At 43.9% G+C, this 20,392-nt stretch overlaps 1 protein-coding gene across 5 annotated transcripts in view; it reads right to left on the reverse strand.

Annotated features, from left to right (window-relative positions):
• Positions 1–465: 465 nt before the first annotated feature.
• tpcn1 (two pore segment channel 1) overlaps positions 466–20,392 on the reverse strand; it is a 126,667-nt gene continuing 106,740 nt past the window's right edge. For 3 of the 5 annotated variants that reach the window (XM_070887742.1, XM_070887739.1, XM_070887743.1), the window contains 7 exons: positions 14,497–14,609; positions 14,362–14,408; positions 14,182–14,250; positions 6,456–6,540; positions 6,091–6,230; positions 1,783–1,863; positions 466–640 (listed from right to left, as the gene is read on the reverse strand). In XM_070887742.1, the coding sequence (XP_070743843.1) occupies positions 515–640; positions 1,783–1,863; positions 6,091–6,230; positions 6,456–6,540; positions 14,182–14,250; positions 14,362–14,408; positions 14,497–14,609 (661 nt within the window). In that variant the 3' untranslated portion in view covers positions 466–514. The remainder of the gene's footprint in view (positions 641–1,782; positions 1,864–6,090; positions 6,231–6,455; positions 6,541–14,181; positions 14,251–14,361; positions 14,409–14,496; positions 14,610–20,392) is intronic. The other 2 variants (XM_070887740.1, XM_070887741.1) reach the window with 2 other exon arrangements.

Below are 20,392 nucleotides of genomic sequence, written 5' to 3' on the forward strand. Positions count from 1 at the left end.
TGATTCTGACAAGAACATTACATCTTATGAATAGACTCAGACAATGAGAACTGACTTGTTACAAATAAACAAAGTGCTGATTGAATAGGTCTTATACTAAAGTACTTGTTATAACAACATAAGAAATAGGAGCAGGAGTAGGTCATAAAGCCTCTCGAGCCTGCTCTGCTATTCAATAAGATCATGGCTGATCTTATAAGGCCAGGTATCAAAAGAAAGCGTTCACAGAAGCTAAAAATGAAAGAAACCTAAGTAAACTCTTCTATATTTAACTGACACACTTATAAGAGTTAATATGTTACATGTAACTTACCACAGATAAAAGTGAACAGATAAGGATTTCTCAGTAATATGGCCACTATCCCTCCCTATTCTAGCCCTTGCTAGTATTCAGGATTCTGCCAACATAGTAGCTCTTACAACTGGCAAAACATCCCCAAGTGCATATGTGCAAAACACCAAATATAAAGTAACACCGAGTATTTATTGCATAGTGGATGAGTAGGTTATATTTCTAAGTTACAGTCTGAGATCGCTGTCGTAATTCCGCAGAAGGCTGGTGAGTGCCGGAGTTCAAAATACATTCTAGTGGCTGATCATGCTGCACTTGGTTTACCCGGGCATGCTCTTCAAACCATTCCTGTTGGAAATTGAGACATTGTTATTGCTGTACATTGTGTGGGACAGGAGCTGGTAAAAATGTATTCGCATCTAATTGCAGGTTAAATTTTTTGATAATGTATTTAGATATACAACATAATGAATAATTCCTGCCTTTTAACATATTGTAGCCTTCGTGAGAACAAATTGAGCTGCAAATCGCATATCACAACAAATTCTAAGGGCTAGAATTTCCTAACAGCCCGCCAGTGCCCGATCGCCGCCCAAAAGACCGCTAAGACTGGGAAGATTATCGCTGGCGAAAACGTCCCCCAAAAAATAAAAAAATCCTCCGAGTGAAAAACATGGGCCTTGCACCCCAATCTGGGCGAAAAAATGGAATTTAGGATCGATTGGGTGGTTGCTAAAGAAAATGGGCGATAAATTAAAAAAATCACGAAAAATTTACCCCGAGGCTGGGCCTGGTAGCAGAAAAACACTAAAAATAATTTTTCAAAAAACATCACATAAAAAAAAAATCAAAAAAACATTCTCAAGACCCTTTTTTAAACTAAATCACCACAACAGAATTTTAAAATAATGAGTTAAAAAACAATTATTAACCTTTTTCTTGAAGAGCTAATTACCTACCGCCCAGCTCCGCTGATCCTCGTGGGTGTTTTTTTTTTCATACTTTTCTACGGGTCACATCTGAGCCAAATATCGCACCTGGGCGATCTGAGGACAGTGCACGCCGATGGTCTGCTCCCCAGCGGCACCTCGAAACCGCCGGCGTTAACTCAGGTAGGGAATTTTTCGCTCACCTGATTATCACCCACATGGCCAATACCGCTCAGAAACCGGGCGGTAAGCCATTGGAAATTCTAGCCCTAAGAGCCTAACCCACCAAAAGCTCCTTTATTTTATTTGTATTGTAGCCGGTAATTTTTGATCTGGACAACAGTTGGACAAAAGTTTACATGTATAATGGTAGTGCACCCCCATCCCCATCAATTTCTGCCCTCCTTTTATGAAGTTAACTCTTTACTGGAGTATGTTTTCATAGGCAATTCTACAAAATAGTTTCACTCTGAAATATATTCTAACAACTCAAATTATTTAAATGAGTTTGTCTATTTGGAAAACATAGCACAGCGCACATCATTGTAAAGGTTCTCATACCTGAATTTCCTCTTCATACATTTTAATGCTCAGGTCACTTTTAGTTCTTAATCTTCTGCCAATGAAAACCATTTTAAGCTGCTGTAATAAAACAAGAAACTGTTTTCATTTCATAAAGATTAGGACAATCCTAAATGCCATCTTGAAAAGAAAGTTGCTTCAGATATGAAACACATAATGTAACTGTATAGTTAAGATAGTACGTTCATCAATGGTTCTGGAAATATCTTCCCTTCCTCCTTCCTTTTGAGTCATCATCATAGGCAGTCCCTCGCAGTCGAGGATGATTTGCTTCCACTCCAAGGGCCCAAGTTTCGGGCCGCGTCTAGAACACGCAGCCCCGACCTGGACGCCCGTTTTTCGCGCCACAAAGTGCGCCTAAATAGTACTTACCGATTCTCCGGCTCCCTGCAGGTCCTCTGGAGCTGGGCGTGGTGCAGCATGAGCTGCGGGGTGCGGAGCCAGGTCCCTGCGCTGAAAACAGTGCCGGGACCTCTGCACATGCGCTACAGTGGGCACGCATGTGCAGTAGCTCCAGGCACCCAAAACTGTGTGGGAGGGGCCCAACGCACGCAGCTTCTAGCCCTGGCCGAATGGCCTTACTGGGGCTGCGTGGATCGGGCTGCACCTCCCACGCCCAGCTCCTGCTTCCTCCCGACCCGACTCCCCCCCCACCGGACTGGACCGGACCGGACTCCCGTCACCCCCTCACCGCACCAGACCCGACCCTCGCTTCCCCCCCCCCCCCGCCCATGGACCTGACCCGACTCCCCCCCCCCCACCGCCCCGCCCCCAGACCCGACCGCCCCCGCCCCCACCCCTGACCCTACTCACGCTCTCCCCGCCCCCCTCCGCCCCTGGACCGACCCCCGCTCCCCCCACGACCCTACTCCTGCTCCCCGCCCCCAGACCAGACCCCCCCCGCCCCCGGACCGGACCCGACCCCCACTGCCCCCCCCCGCCCCCGCCCCCGACCCGACTCCCGCTCCCACTCCCACTCTCCCCCCCTCCCCCCCCCGGACCCGACCTTCCCCCTGCCGCCCCCGGAACCAACACCTGTAAATCCGGTGCTGGGGGCGGGCCCCGCCTGAAATCTTGGGCCCGGGCAGGCCCGGCCCGTTCAGCCTCCCTCTCCTTTCTCCCCTCCCTCCTCCCTTCTCTCCCTCCCTCCCTTCTCCCCCCTCCCTCCCTTCTCCCCCCTCCTCTCCCTCCCTCCTCCCCTCGCTGTCAGAAACACAGACAGACAGAGAGTGAGAGACACTAACAGAGACACACTGGGAAGGGGGGCGTCCCAGCACGCTGTTGGAGGGATCCCGGTGCTGCAGTCAGTCAGTAGAAAATGTTTTATTTATTGATTTTTTAATTTTTTTTATTTTTTATTAATTTTTTTTGATTGATTTATTGGTTGATTTATTGATGTATTTATCATTTATTATTGATGATGGCTCTTTATTTGTAAAACTGAAGTGTTTAATGTTTGTAAACTTCCCTTTAAACCACCCCCCCCCCCACCCCTGCCATTCCCTATGCCTGATTTGTAACCTGTGCCTGATTTTCTAAGTGTTGGCAAGGTTTTTCTGAGCGTACAAAAATCTACACTTACTCCATTCTATGTTAGTTTGGAGTAAGTTTTCACTGCCTAAACTTTCAAAACGGGCGTAAGTAGCCGGACACGCCCCCTTTTGAAAAAAAAAATCTGTTCCAAACTGAAACTGTTCTAACTGACTAGAACTGGAGCAAACTAAATACCGAGAATTGCAATTTCTAAGATACTCCATTCTAAACCAGTTGCTCCAAAAAAAAGGAGCAACTCAGGCCGAAACTTGGCCCCTAAAATGAAGTTCTCTGGTGACTGAGGAATCCAATGCGGGATCTACAGTCTCTGTTACAGGTGGGGCAGTCAGTGGTTGAAGGAAAAGGTGGTCAGGGAGCTGGGTTGATGTACAGTCCTTCCGCTGTCGATGCTTGGTTTCTGCTTGTTCTCGGCGTTGGGACTTGAGGTGCTCAGCACGGATGCTCTTCCTCCACTTTGGGCGGTTTTGAGCCAGGGATTCCCAGGAGTCGATGGGGATGTTGCACTTCATCAAGGAGGCATTTGAGGGTGTTGTTGAAGCGTTTCCACTGCCCACCTGGGGTTCGCTTGCTGTGTCGAAGCTCCACATAGAGCGCTTACTTTGGGAGTCTCGTGTCAGTCATGCGGGCGATGTGGCCCGCCCAACAGAGCTGATCGAGCATGGTCAATGCTTCGATGCTGGGGATGTTGGCCTGAGCGAGAACACTGACGTTGGTGCATCTGTCCTGCCAATGGATTTGCAGGATCTTGTGGAGGCACCACTGGTGGTACTTCTCCAGCGTTTTGAGGTGCCTGCTGTATATAATCCATGTCTCTGAGCCATATGGGAGGGCGGGTATCACTACTGCTCTGTACACCATGAGCTTGGTGCCAGATTTGAGGTCCTGGTCTTCAAACACTCTCTTCCTCAGGTGACCGAAGGCTGCGCTGGCGCACTGGAGGTGGTGTTGGACCTCGTCGTCGATGTCTGCCCGAGGTATGGAAAATGGTCCACATTGTCCTAGGTCTCATCGTGGATTTTGATAATCGGGGGCAGTGCTGTGTGGCGGGATCAGGTTGGTAGAGGACCTCTGTCTTACAGACGTTTAGTGCAAGACCTATGCTCTCGTACGCCTCGGTGAAGGTGTTGACGATGGCTTGGAGTTTGGCCTCCGAGTGTACACAGACGCAAGTGTTGTCTGCGTACTGTAGTTCAATGACAGAGGATGGGACGACCTTGGATCTGGCCTGGAGGCAGCGGAGGTTGAACATATTCCCATCTGTTTAATAATTTAGCTCCATTCCGGCGGGGAGCTTGCTAAGTGCGAGATGTAGAATTGCACCCAATGCCGCACAACATCCCCCAGCAAAATGTATAAGTGGACAACTTGCTTGTAGGCCAGCTTCCATAAATATCATTCTGAGTGGGGCATTAAGTTGCGTGTAAGAGCAGTTCAAGGTGAGAAATCCTTTGCTTTCAATCTGCCCCTCTTCTTTGGGTAAAATCAGGGACTCACCATTTGGACTGCTACAGATTCAAACCAATGTCATAAGAACATAAGAATGAGGTGAGAAAAGGCTATTTGGGCCATTCAGGTCTTTTCCCTCACAGACCCTGTATAGTATGTCCAACTATACTCGACTCTACTCAAGTCATTCTAAGAACATTTTGAAAGGGAAGCAATCAACTATACAACTTTTAGGCACATCAAGTATGAGTTTCTTTTGAATTCTACAGCTGCAGGTATTAAAGTTTGGGAATTAAACATAGAACATTTATACAATGCTAAAACAAAGAAATATTTTTTCTGTGCCTTTTAATTTTCTTTCCAATTTTCTCCCCTTCCCTTTCTCCCTCCTCCACTGAAGGTTTCTACACTTTGCTGGGATACACTTCCAAGAATGCCTCGCCCAAGGTGACCATTATTCATGGGTGAGCCTTGACAGCGAGCAGAAGCAAGCTATTCAACCACGGTGGTGAGGGGGAAGGGTATCACAGTCAAGGTGGATCTTGTCCTCACCCAATGTCCACATGTGCACTTCCAGCAGAGATCACTAGATAATTAATGCTCACACACAGGAACCCTGCCTTGATTTCTCTATCCCCATAGCTACTGTAGTACCTGTGCTATGATCGGGTACTTCTGCTGAGGATTGAATTCGAGACCCTCTGGGTCTGCACGGCTCAGTGCTTCCTAAATAAACTCGCTGAGCCATTGGGGGAGTTAAAAATAATTTATGTTAATTGATCATGAAAGCAGATCATGATTACATCATCTGTTAAAGTGAATATCATACATGTGCTAAAGCTGCCACCTAGTGGTAAAAATGAATTTTGTCGAATCCTGGATTTTATTTGCATTCAGATTTGTGATATTTCTTAATTATTTCAAAGTTAACATTGCATAAAATATAATACTCCACACATAAGAAGGCAAACACGGCAATAAGCAGCCTGAAAGGAACACAGTCATTTTCAGGCTGTTTAACAGCCTAACATTAGCAAGACATGAATTAATATCAGAATAACGCCCACCCCCCACCCCCTTCTCCCGCCGGCAACACAAAATGTAAATGTCTGTAGCTGCCCACATACTTCCCTCAGTCATGCTGGATATGTAGGACATATGTAAATTTTTAAATGGCAATATTACCTACAGTTAATAATTAGGGAATAATGACAAAGTGCTAACACTCAAACAAAAAACGAACAATGAATAAAAGAAAGAGAAACTGGGTTATGTATAAATACGTACATCGTTGCTTGCCATTCTGGATGACAGTTTAAAAAGTCCAGAGATCTCAGAGGATGGGGAGCCGTTCTGTTTGTTGAACTCAAGAAGTCTATCAATTTCCTCTTTGTCCACTTCAGTCTCAAAAACAATTCCATTTTCATCTGTTATAGATAAAAGATCAGATTGCAAAATACAGACAAAATCTTGTTTAAAAAGACACAAAATTAGACCATGACACACGACACCAATCTCTAGTATAAGCTGATCACATTTAAATACAAATCAAAAACTAAACACAAGAAACATTACATTAAAGACAAAATACAGAGGTACAAAACTGCAAAAAGAAAATACTAATTATGGAAATTCATATGGGTGACACGTACCTTCCTCATCTTTATTTTTTCTACTGTAGTTCATTCGAAACAGAAATGCATCCAAAATAAAGGCAACGATAATAGTAAGCACAACCTAAATAAGAAAAAAGTATATCTGAAAAGTCACAACTGACTGTTATGCAAAATAAACTCAGATTTAGAATCATTTAGAAATGATCATAGTAGGTAGATTTGTTGCAGTTCTCAATCTTTCCTTAGAATGTGATCATGTATTTGTGGTTGAGAGTAAATATGTTTAGTGGGTTACATTAGAAATCATCACAGGTCAACATCAAAGGAAAGCAGTATGTGAATTAAATTAGATCAGAACTTAAATTCTAATGGTATTAAACCTTTCTAAATAAGATTTACACAAATAAAGATAGATTTAAGACAGCACAAATGCTTTTTAATGTAAGTTACACATTGCTAAACACACTTAAAAGCAGAACTCAAAAACGGATCTATAAAAAAAAAATCATAATTATTTCCTCAGATGATCATTCTTAGTTCCTCCCTTTGGGATTAATATAATTTTTTTTTTTTACAGGATTTACATTATATCTCTTTTCCCCTAGCTATTTAATCATATTACTTGCTGTATATCCAAGAATAGACAGCATTTCCCATGATCACATTTTCCTCTTTTTTCTAATTCTAATGAAAAAAATAGACAAGTGTGAAGTGGATCTTCGGTTATGCACCACAATAGAGACCTGGAGCACACTGTAGAAACTAGCACGTAATTTAGGGTCCGCAAATTACTATATTGCTGATTTCTCTGCCTCTCCCCATCCACCTGTCTCAGTGCTGTCCCAACACCATTCAGCCTCATTAGACTTGCCAACATGATCAACAGGCCTGGCAACAGCTGTTATAATCCGCTATTCTGATGGCTCATAGCTCCTGCACATTCTCACCGTTGACCTTTAGCTGCAGGAGCTGCCAAAAAACCAAGAGAACCTGCAAAAAACAATTCCCCCACCAATCAGTACAGGTCAGGGCTGTGGGTCACAGGAGGTGAGCACAAGCTGCCTTTAGTGCTCACCTCTGTATCTGGGTGGTGGTGATTCTTGGTATTGGAAGAGCACTTTTGGCTGGCTTTACATAGGATTACGACACAGAAACCGGCCATTCAGCCCAACCAGTCCATTTTGGCATTTATGCTCCACTCGAACCTCCTCCTGTCTTTCCTTATCTAAATCTATCAGCATAACCATTCTCCCTCATATGCTTGTCTAGCCTCCCCTTAAATGTATCTATACTATTCGCTTCAACCACTCCCTCTGATAGCGAGTTCCACATTCTCTTTGGGTAAAGAAGTTTCTTCTGAATTCCCTATTGGATTTCTTGGTATCTATTTTATATTGATGGCCTCTAGTTATGCTCTTCCCCAAAAGTTGAAACATTCTCTCTGTATCCACTCTATTAAAAACTTTCATAATTTTAAAGCCCTCTATTAGGTCACCCCACGGCCTTCTTTTTTCAAGAGAAAAGAGACCCAGTCTGTTCATCCTTTCCTATGTATTCCCTCACATTTCTGGTATCATCCTTGTAAATCTGCTCTGTACCTTCTCCAGTGCCTCTATATCCTTGTTATAATATATCGACCAGAACTGTACACAGTATTCTAAGTGTGGTCTAACCAAGGTTCGATACAGGTTTAGCATAACTTCTCTACTTTTCAATTCTATCCCTCTAGATATAAACCTCAGTGCTTGGTTTGCTTTTTTCTGGCCTTGCTAAACTGTATCACAACTTTGTGATTTGTGTATCTGTACTCTGAGATCTCTTTATTCCTCTCCCCACCTAGACTCACACCCTCTAAGTAATAAATGACCTCCCTATTCTTGCTACCAAAATGTAATACCTCACATTTATCTGTGTTGAACTTCATTTCCCAATTATATGCTCATTCTGTAATGTTATTAATGTCCTCCTTTAATTTGTTGCAGTCCTCCTCAGTATTGACTATCGCCCCCCACACACAGACACACAATTTAGTATCATCAGTAAATTTAGAAATTTTTTTTTGATTCCAAAGTCTAAATCGTTAATATAGATTGTGGTCCCAACACTGATCCTTGTGGAACATCACTACCCATCTTCTGCCACTGTGAATAGCTATCTTTTACCCCCACTCTCTGCTTTCTGCCTTGAAGCCAGCTAGCTATCCATTCTGCTACTTGTTCCCTTATTCCACATTCTTTGACTTTATTCATTCATCTATTATGGGGTACCTTATCGAAGGCCTTTTGAAAATCTAGATAAATTACATTTGCATTACCATTGTCTACTCTCTCTGTTACCTCTTCAAAAAATTCAATGAGGTTGGTCAAGCAAGACTTTCCCTTTTGAAATCCAAGCTGACTATTCATTATTATATTTTTGGTTTCTAGATGTTCTATTTTCTCCTTTAGTAGGGATTCCATTATTTTTCCTACCACTGACACTTTCTTGGGTCTGTAGCTAGTCTGGTGACTGGAGTTGTGGTGACTGCAAGATGTAGAATAGCTGATTTTGCTGCAAGAGGTCCAAGCTCTCAAATGACAGGGATAATAGATAACCAGAGTGTGGATAATAGAGGCTTCACTGTGTTAAGTAGTCTTCCCTGCTTTATGCACGTGCCCTTTTTCTAAAATTTGAGAACAATGAAAATATATCCCTTATATTGCTTAGTGAAAAATCAGCGAGTTGAAGTAGACAAATGCAACTGATAGAATAAAAAAACATTACTTGGGCTGGATTTTCGGCTTTGCCGTTTCCGGGACGAAAACGGGAAAGTTACCGCCTGGGTAACGTTTGCGCTGCGTGGAGTAATTTTTGCCATCTGGGCCCTGCGCCGGGGCGCAGCACAAAGGGAGGCGTTGTGCGACTTTCACGGCACAAAAATGGGAACCTCGTCAACTAAAGTGCAGGGCCGAGAGCGCTCCGAGAGAAGCCTTGGGAGGGCGAAAAAAAAAATTCACAAAAACATTCAAAAAACATTGCCCACACCACCACAACACAAATGGCTATAAAAAAATAAAATAATAAACACTGGAACTTACCTTTTTAGCAGTTTATCTACCTCACCGCCGCAGGTGGGCACCCAGGGGCACGTTTCAGGGCGTAGTGGTCAGGTGCGAGCCGAAACAACTGCCGGTGTCGCAACAAGAGCCATTGCATACCCAGCACAGCTCTCCCCGGCAGTGCTTCTAAGCGCCGCTGCAAAACCCGACTGGAAGCAAAAGACCTGACCCCCTCATTTTTCGCCGCGGAGGGTCAAAACCCAGAGCACAAACGACCCGAAAATCCAGCCCAAGGTATCGGAATTGAGTTACTTAGAATTGCATAGATTCTACAGCACAAAAAACAACCACAGTTCAACTTGTCTGAGCCACTGTTTTTACTCCACACGAGCCGCCTTCCACTCTAATCACTCTTCCTACCCTGCCCCATATCCCTCTATTCACCTCTCCCTCATTTAAAAAAAAATTTGTTCCAGGATGTATGCATTGCTGGCAAGGCCAGTATTTATTGCCCATCCCTAATTGCCCTTGTGATGTATGCATCAAGCTTTCCCTTAAATGCTATCTTCAATGCTATCTTCAACCACTTCATGTGGCAGCGAGTTTCACATTCTTATCACTCTCTGTGTAAAGACTTTCCTCCAAAATTCTTTATTTGATCGGTTAGTGGTTATCTTATATTTATGCCTCCTTGTTCTGGACTCACCGACATGTGGAAACAGATTCTCCACATCCACCCCATTGAGTCCTTTCATAATAATAAGTACGTCCATCAGGTCTCTTCTTGATCTTTTCCAAAGAACCCCAGCCTGCTTAACCTTTCCTGATAGTTGCATTCTCACAATTTTAGTAATATCCTTGTAAATCTTTTCTGCACTTTCTCCAGTGTATCAATATCCTTTTGTAGCATGGAGACCACAACTCACAACACTCAAAGTGTGGTCTAACCAAGGTTCTATATACAGTTAACATTACTTCCTTGCCTTTGTATTCTGTTCCTCTAGAAATGAACGCCAATGCGTTATTTGCACTCTTTATGTCCTTCCTTATCTTGTGTTGTTACTTTTAGCAATTTATGTCCCAGATCCCTTTACTCTTCTACCCCATTTAATTTCTTGCTTCCTACCAAAATGAACCGCCTCACACTTACTACATTGAACTCCATTTGCCATTTATCCATCCACTCTGAAAGCCTGTTTTATGCCTTCCTATATTTTGGTGCAGTCCTCCACAGTATTAGCTATATCCCCTCCCCCAAATTGGCATCATCCGCAAATGTCGACACCATAACTTCAATATTTGAGTCCAAAGCATTGGTGAACAACAGTGGTCCCGACATGGATCCATGCGGATCACCATTTCCCACTTTCTGCCAGTCCAAGAAAGTTCTGTATTATCCTACCCTCCATATTCTGAACTGTAGCCGTCTTTTAAACTATTCTGCTATCTGGTCCCTGTCTTCACATGCCTTGATCTTTGTCATAAGTCTCTTATGTATACCACATGCATATTATCACTGGAAGGACACATACTCCAGCACCAACAGACTGTTGTGTGTAAAGTTGGGAATATAAATGAAGAATTATAAACCAATCAACGTTGAAATTAATGTTGAAATTTGCAAAAATACTACACTGTAAAAGATGCCAGAAGTTAAGAAGGAATTCTAAACTGAATCTAGTTCAATATTTAGCCTGAATGAACAATTCAAATTCAGATCTTCTTATTCATTAAAAAAGAAATGTTGAACCCATACGTTAATGGATAAAATGTACATTGGGGCCCAACCACCAACATATTAGTCACCCCACCAATTGTTCCCCATTAGATTACCATCTGTGGCTGGAGTTACACACACAAAGGCTAAAGTGTTCTTAAATTTAAATTAAATTGGTGCTGACAATGTGTCCTTCCACTGGCTATGTGTCTTAATTGCTGGTAATTTAGTGGGAGATGGGGTTGAGAGAAAAGGAGGAATATGCCAACCTCTGGTGGTAAGAATCTAATACTTAACTCCTACTGAAGCTCCTTTAGGTACATGAAACCCTCTAAATACACTTTGCATGTGTAGGAACCATTAACAGTTATGGACTTCTGAGTTTTGTGGCCTAGAGTTTCAAATTACTTCATTTCATGCTCTCTAAAGTTGTATCTTCCCAGACACTCATTTATGCTAATATACCTAGAAATTCGGGCGCGCCTTACCCACACAGTATTAACAGCTCGCGCGCACTCAAATAGTCTGAGGAGCCCCAGATTTTGGGCCTCAGACTTCATCATAATGTAGATGGCGCTACGGTAAGAGCCCGCATAGGTTAGTGCCCCAATTTCCAGGTGATTGGGTTGGATCGCGAGGGTCTGGAGGAGAAACATTTGGGCCTTGGAGTCTGTGATCGGGATTTGGTAGGGGATCGGGAGTTGGGGGCTCAGGAGTACTGTCGGACATCAGGTAGGAAGATCGCAGACCTCCAGAGTACTGTTGGGCGTTGGCAGTGCTGTTGGCGGGGGTGAGGGGGATGGGGCTAGGTGGTCGGAGTCAAGAGTGAGGTTAGAGATCTTGGGACTGGGAGCAGCAGTGGTTATGGTAAGTACTTACTTTTTTTTTTACTTATGTGGTGTTTAGCATTGGTTTTCCCAGAGGCAATCAGCACTGCTGCCTCAGGGCAAACAAAAGTTGCATCAGGGTCCAGAAGTAGGCGTTAGGCACCTTATTTGCATATGCAAATGGTTTACACCTGCTTCAGACGTGGGCAAAGGACGTCTCTTACTTGTCCTTTACCAAGATGGTGTCCAGCGCGATTCACGGCAGAAGTGTGCACACGTGCATCGGACGCCATTTTTGCTCTCCAAACGCACCTGTAATGCCCAAACAATGGGCGCTACTGATCCTAATTTTGCACCCACAGTCTAAGTTACTGATTGCCCAGTTTCTACTTAGAATTAAGTGCCAGGCACAGATAAGGGATTCCATCTGCTTGAGATTGCGTTGAATGGAAACACTAACTTACAGTGCTGTGGCTCAGGCTAACTGAATCAGAAGCACCTGGTTGTTGATTGTAGAGATTTCTAATCCAGACTTTTCAGGAGAGGGAAATATATTTTAAAAGGAAAAGAAATACAGTTCTGTTCATGAAGAGAGATATTAGTTTTTCCTTAGACTCAAAAACACTTTATGAATACAAAAATGACACATCGTTATTATTGTTCATTAGTGAGCAGTTAGTTATTATGGGCCCAAGTTTCCACAGGATAAAAAACGGGCGCCCCTCCGAGCTGGGCGCCCGTTTTTCGCGCCTAAAACTGCGACAGAAAAAAAATGCGCTATTCTCGAGCGCTTTGCAGCTCCTTGTCTGTTTGGCGCGGCGCCCAGGGGGGCGGAGCCTACACTCGCAGCGATTTTGTAAGTGGGAGGGGGCGGGTACTATTTAAATTAGTTTTTTTCCTGCCGGCAACGCTGCACGTGCGCGTTGGAGCGTTCGCGCATGCTCAGTGTGAAAAAACATTGGCACTCGGCCATTTTTGTAGTTCTTTGTAGCTGTTTAATTTTTGAACATTTTTTAATAAAATCACATTGACATCAGCACATCAGCACTGAGGCTACCCTTCTCACTGTCTCCTTCCCCTCCCCACCCTCCACGGCAACAAACGGCTCTCTCCTTCCCCTCCCTCCCCTCTCTCCACGGCAACAAGCCGCTGTCTCCTTCCCCTCCCTCCCCTCTCTCCACGGCAACAAGCCGCTGTCTCCTTCCCCTCCTCTGCGCAGCAACAAGCCGCTGTCTCCTTCCCCTCCCTCCCCTCCCTCCACGGCAACGAGCCGCTGTCTCCTTCCCCTCACTTCCCCTCCTCTGCGCGGCAACAAGCCGCTGTCTCCTTCCCCTCCCTCCCCTCCCCTCCACGGCAACAAGCCACTGTCTCCTTCCCCTCCCTCCCCTCCCCTCCACGGCAACAAGCCGCTGTCTCCTTCCCCTCCCTCCCCTCTCTCCACGGCAACAAGCCGCTGTCTCCTTCCCCTCCCTCCCCTCTCTCCACGGCAACAAGCCGCTGTCTCCATCCCCTCCATCCCCTCCCCTCCACGGCAACAAGCTGCTGTCTCCTTCCCCTCCCTCCCCTCCGCGGCAACAAACCGCTTTCTCCTCCCCCCCCTCCCGCCTGCGGCACGAACGGCTGCAGAATTCTCCGTGCCTGAAGCACTTTCACACAGGTAGGAAGATGGTTTATTTAATCTTTTCTTTGCTTATAAATGTTTATTCAGGTTGGATTTATTTGTATAATATTTGTATAAGTATAAATAAGGATTTATTATAGAATTTAATGACTTCCCTTCCCCCCCCCCCCCCCCCCCCCACCTCGTTCTGGACGCCTAATTTGTAACCTGCGCCTGATTTTTTAATGTGTAGAACAGGTTTTTTCAGTTCTACAAAAATATTCACTTGCTCCATTCTACTTTAGTTTGGAGTACGTTTTCACGTGGAAACTTTCAAATCAGGCGTCAGTGGCCGGACACGCTCCCTTTTGAAGAAAAAATTCTGTTCCAAAGTAGAACTGTTCTACCTGACTAGAACTGCAGAAAAAGAAAATGTGGAGAATTGCGATTTCTAAGATAGTCCGTTCTCCACCAGTTGCTCCTAAAAATCAGGCGCAAATCATGTGGAAACTTGGGCCCTATAAATCCACAAACTATAGTATTGAGAAAAAACAAAACAACTACATGCACCTTTACTTACCATAGTTACAATATAGAAAGTCATAAAATAAATGCGACTCCAGTGCATAGTCTGAGATACCACACCTTCCTGTGAAGAGAGAACTACAGCTAGTTTCTCTTATAAACATTTAGTTAGTGGAGTGATTCAGTATAATAGACCTTATCTTTGGGGAAGATGCCCAATCTCAATAAAACTCACCATAATTATATACCAATTGTTTACAACAGTCAACTCAAACAAAGTTACTGTAAAAAAAAGGAAAAAAGACATTATTAATTTGAGAACTTCTATTGCATGCTGTCCTAAATAAAACAGCACCTAAACTTTACTCACCAAAACTGGTAAGGATATTATTGAAGTTATTGAGAGAGTAGTACCCCTGTATCACCGTTCTGTCGCCAATGGTCCGATTTTCCCAGCGATAAAAATCTGCTACCATGCTATTACTGTAAACAAAGAATTGGGTCACAATCTGGTGAGTTATAGAAACAAAGTGAATTGAGTATGAACTAAAAGACTCCAAAAATCACCATGATATTATTGTACCGTCAAACTGTTAAGTTGATAGCATTTCATCTAATATAGAAGTAACATTCAATGGCATCTTGCCAATATGAACCATTCCTATCTATTTCTGCTAAGCTACGTTCTGGTCCATAAAGTAAAGCAAACAAAGTAGTTTTCCTACCACTAAAAAAAATAATGTTAATAAGTTATTTGTTTTGTTTTAAATGTAGGTTTTTCCTTCCCTACTTAACAGCTGCTTGTCTTCACATGTTCCTTAGGTATGGGATGGCCTGAAGATAATCCAAAAGCTAGAAGCGGCTCCAATGGCAATGAGCTCCACGCGGCACAGCTCCTCATGATACAGGCCCCACTTCCGGTTTCAGGTTTGAGGAGTCTGCACAGGCACAGGAGGCGATGGTGCGCATGCATAGACTTTGGGGGCAGAATCCAGGGCACACAGGTGCAGAAGGATGCTCAAAAAACTAGTACAAATAAACACGCTGTTTTCGAAAAGAATACATGTAAGAAATTAAAGTACTTAATTGGCTGTAAAAGTGCTTTGGGACAAAAGTAGTTCTTCACTTCTCCACTAGATGGTGCCTCTAGTTCACACTCATGCCTTGGATGTTTGTCTGGGCAAAGCATCAAAGTAAATGATGTAGTGTGGCATGTCTTTATCAACTCTATGGGAGTATACTTACACATAGGCATTTCAACAGGGCTTGACTTCAATGTTTCTCAGCCTTTGCATGCCTGAATGCTTGGACTTTCTTCCCTAATTTTTGAATGTGCTTCACAGTAAATAAAGTACCTGCACTTTTGAAATAACATTGCTGTAATGTAAGGAAATTCAGCAGCCAATTTGCAATCAGATAAATAACCAGATAACCTATTTTAGTGATGTTGGTTGAGGGATAAATGTTGGCCAAGGTACTGGGAGAATTCCCTGGTTATGCTTCAAATGGGATCATTTATGCTCACCTGGAAGGGCAGATTAATCTCAGTTTAACGTCTCATCTGAAAGATAGCACCTCCGACTCCACAGCGCTGTATTGAAGTGTCAGCCTAGATTATATGCTTAAGTTTCTGACGTGGGGCTCGAACCCATGACCCTCTGACTCAGAGGCGAAAGTGCTACCACTGAACCAAGGCTGACAACTAGAATTGCAGAAACAGTACATGCCACTTGTTATGGACATGGTTTCTCTGAAAAGTGTAATAAACTCTGAGTAAACTGCATCCACCTAGTCGAAAGATGGTACTGGGCTTATATTTTACCTTGGTATGTTCAGAGAGGATTACTGGTTCTGGATAAACCTTGTGCACAATCAGAGCTTTTCTGGCTTTTATTTATTGCAAGTAGTTTTTTGTTGAATGGCAGGAAGAGTTTGGGATATCACTAATGCAAAGATGAAGAGTAACTGAGAATGAGTACTGGAGTGGTTTTGTATACCCTATCTTGCTTTTTTATGACAATAATGATCAATCCTTACGGAAATTGTTGGGATTGAGGGCAGATGAATCCCCAGGGCCTGATAGTCTGCATCCCAGAGTATTTAAGGAAGTGGTCCTAGAAATAGTGGATGCATTGGTGGTCATTTTCTAACATTTTATAGACTGTGGATCAGTACCTATAGATTGGAGGGTAGCTAATGTAACCAAGGAGGGAAGAGAGAAAACAGGGAATTATTAACTGGTTAGCCTGACATCGGTAGCGGGGAAAATGTTGGAATCAATTATTAAAGATGTAATAGCAGTGCATTTGGAAAGCAGTGACAGGATCGGTCCAAGTCAGCATGGATTTATGAAAGGGAAATCATGCTTGACAAATCTTCTAGAATTTTATGAGGATATAACTAGTAGAGTGGACAAGGGAGAACCAGTGGATGTGGTGTATTTGGACTTTCAAAAGGCTTTTGACAAGGTCTCACATAAGAGATTAAATGTAGTATCTCCAAATTTGCGGATGATACTAAGTTGGGTGGCAGTGTGAGCTGCGAGGAGGATGCTATGAGGCTGCAGAGTGACTTGGATAGGTTAGGTGAGTGGGCAAATGCGTGGCAGATGAAGTATAATGTGGATAAATGTGAGGTTATCCACTTTGGTGGTAAAAACAGAGAGACAGACTATTATCTGAATGGTGACAGATTAGGAAGGGGGAAGGTGCAGCGAGACCTGGGTGTCATGGTACATCAGTCATTGAAGGTTGGCATGCAGGTACAGCAGGCGGTTAAGAAAGCAAATGGCATATTGGCCTTCATAGCGAGGGGATTTGAGTACAGGGGCAGGGAGGTGTTGCTACAGTTGTATAGGGCCTTGGTGAGGCCACACCTGGAGTATTGTGTACAGTTTTGGTCTCCTAACTTGAGGAAGGACGTTCTTGCTATTGAGGGAGTGCAGCGAAGATTCACCAGACTGATTCCCGGGATGGTGGGACATCCTATCAAGAAAGACTGGATCAACTGGGCTTGTATTCACTGGAGTTCAGAAGAGTGAGAGGGGACCTCATAGAAACGTTTAAAATTCTGACGGGTTTGGACAGGTTGGATGCAGGAAGAATGTTCCCAATGTTGGGGAAGTCCAGAACCAGGGGTCACAGTCTAAGGATAAGGGGTAAGCCATTTAGGACCGAGATGAGGAGAAACTTCTTCACCCAGTGAGTGGTGAACCTGTGGAATTCTCTACCACAGAAAGTAGTTGAGCCAATTCACTAAATATATTCAAAAGGGAGTTAGATGAAGTCCTTACTACTCGGGGGATCAAGGGGTAAGGCGAGAAAGCAGGAAGGGGGTACTAAAGTTTCATGTTCAGCCATGAACTCATTGAATGGCGGTGCAGGCTAGAAGGGCTGAATGGCCTGCTCCTGCACCTATTTTCTATGTTTCTATTAGTGTGCAAAATTAAAGCACGTGGTATTGTGGGTAATGTATTGACATGGATAGAGAACTGGTTGGCAGACAGGAAACAAAGAGTAGGAATAAACGGGTCCTTTTCAGAATGTTAGGCAGTGACTAGTGGGGTACCGCGAGGTTCAGTGCTGGGACTCCAGCTATTTATTACATACATTAATGATTTAGACGAAGGAATTGAATGTAATATCTCCAAGTTTGCAGATGACACTAAGCTGGGTGGCAGTGTGAGCTGTGAGGAGGATGCGAAGAGGCTGAAGGGTGACTTGGACAGGTTAGGTGAGTGGGCAAATGCATGGCAGATGCGGTATAATGTAGATAAATGTGAGGTTATCCACTTTGGTGGCAAAAATAGGAAGGCAGAATATTATCTGAATGGTGACAGATTAGGAAAAGGGGAGGTGCAATGAGACCTGGGTGTCATGGTACATCAATCATTGAAAGTTGGCATGCAGGTGCAGCAGGCGGTGCAGAAGACAAATGGCATGTTGACCTTCATAGCGAGAGGATTTGAGTATAGGAGCAGGGAGGTCTTACTGCAGTTGTACAGGGCCTTGGTGAGGCCACACCTTGAATATTGTGTACAGTTTTGGTCTCCTAATCTGAGGAAGGACATTCTTGATATTGAAGGAGTGCAGTGAAGGTTCACCAGACTGATTCCCGGGATGGCAGGACTGACATATGAAGAAAGACTGGATCGACTAGGCTTATATTCACTGGAATTTAGAAGAATGAGAGGGGATCTCATAGAAACATATATAATTCTGACGGGATTGGACAGGTTAGATGAAGGAAGAATGTTCCCAATGTTGGGGAAGTCCAGAACCAGGGGTCACAGTCTAAGGATAAGGGGTAAGCCATTTAGGACCGAGATGAGGAGAAACTTCTTCACTCAGAGAATTGTGATCCTGTGGAATTCTCTACCACAGAAAGTTGAGGCCAATTCATCAGATATATTGAAAAGGGAGTTAGATGTGGCCCTTACAGCTAAAGGGATCAAGGGGTATGGAGAGAAAGCAGGAATGGGGTACTAAAGTTACATGATCAGCCATGATCATATTGAATGGTGGTGCAGGCTCGAAGTGCCGAATGGCCTACTCCTGCACCTATTTTCTATGTTTCTATGTATGCTTGGGGTACCACTGCAAATATTGACCTGGTGACCCTCATTCCTAATTTATGAAAGACAGGACCAGCTAATTAAGGAAAAACAGTGTTATAATTGCAGAAAACCTATTTTTTAAAATTACTGCAACAGAAATACTGGAACGGGTTTGACTTTGCTAATAACAGCAAGGCTGTCAGCACTCACCGTTATTACAGAGTAAAACTGACAGCAACTTCTGGCATCTGCACATGTGCAGTTAAACGTGGAAATCTGGAAGTTTGTGTCAGTGATACCCTGCTCCTCCACAGGTTGTGCTGTTGCCATCTTTGATGAATGAATCTGCACAGAGATCATTGTAATGGTGTGAATTATTTAATTACCCACAATTCTTGCACTAAAGACAGATGACAAAGTTAATGCTTGGACAATTAGGACTGTGTTTTTAATAACGTCATAAGTGATAACTGCTGAACAACCTCTCTAGCCCTGAAAAATGAATTTTACATGTGTGGCGTCTCGTTCCCTGAGAAGAAAATTAATGTTGCAGAAATTAAAATAAATGTTTTAATAGTTTTTCTGTTTTTCTCTTTTATGTCTCTCCCTTAATCCCATGGCAATCTTTATTTCGCATCCTGTACAATGATTTAAATGTACTTTATATTTCCTGTTTTTTTTTACTTCCTCCTTTGTAGTCTGCGTGTCTCAGTCAGGATTCTTCAATCTGATTGCTTGAAAAGCCTCCCCGCTGCTTTTTGCTGCTCACAGATGCCAGTGATCACCTGTAGGGGGCGCTGCATTGGCTCAGATGCCACAAAAGAGGAAGGGGCCAAAATTCAGGGTCTCAAAGAGACCCATTAATGCCCATTTGCGACAGCCATTCCTAAAAAATAGAATGTCTCCGCTTTGGGGTCAACAGGTCGACCCGACCTAAATTCAGGTCGTGGATTTTTCAGCCTGGAACCCATCCCGCCCAAGTAGTTGCACCACCAATGCTGCGTAATAAAAAAATACTTACCCATCGATTTTCACCTGAATCCGTAGATCCCCCACCGCGCGGTGCCCCCGGCAGGTTTTTCTGCCGGTGCACCATCTCTGCACTGAGTGCGGCCCGGCAGCGTGGCTGCCCTTAAAGGGGAGGGCCCACTGCTGCGGCCGCAATGGAAACATTTTTGCCAGCTGACTTACCGATCGGCCGGCAAAATACTGCCCCCCGGGTTTGGCCAGGCTGCCAACGGGCAACCTGGCACCACCTCTTGGGTGCCAGGCTGCTGGCCCGGCTGAAACCCTCCCTTTCTGGTGCACCTGAATTTTGGCCCCGAAGTCTCTGCTGACAATTCTCTGGGCAACGGCGAGGTGAACGGTGAAAGTCATTCCTTCGCTGTTTACAGCAAAATCCAGGCCAATGTTCTCATAAATTAATAATTACAGAAATCTGCTAACCTTACAGACCCCTGGGATCCTCACATAGATTTGGCCTTTTGGCAGTTCTCCTTGTCAGGGAGTACTGAGATCTGGAGCTCAATGTCTAAAGTGTTTCAATGTCTACCAGCATTGAGTAAGACTGGGAGAAATGAGCACAAAAGAATTTGAGTTTGTCTGCCAGGGAGGTCTGGGAAGAGTATGTGCTGTACAATATTTAATCAAACACTGAAGACAATCCTGATCACTTTAGGTTATAGTAAGCAGAACCAGATCGGATTTGTCT

This window comes from Pristiophorus japonicus, chromosome 8 (assembly GCF_044704955.1).
Source record: "Pristiophorus japonicus isolate sPriJap1 chromosome 8, sPriJap1.hap1, whole genome shotgun sequence".
In the NCBI taxonomy this organism is placed as follows: Eukaryota; Metazoa; Chordata; class Chondrichthyes; family Pristiophoridae; genus Pristiophorus; species Pristiophorus japonicus.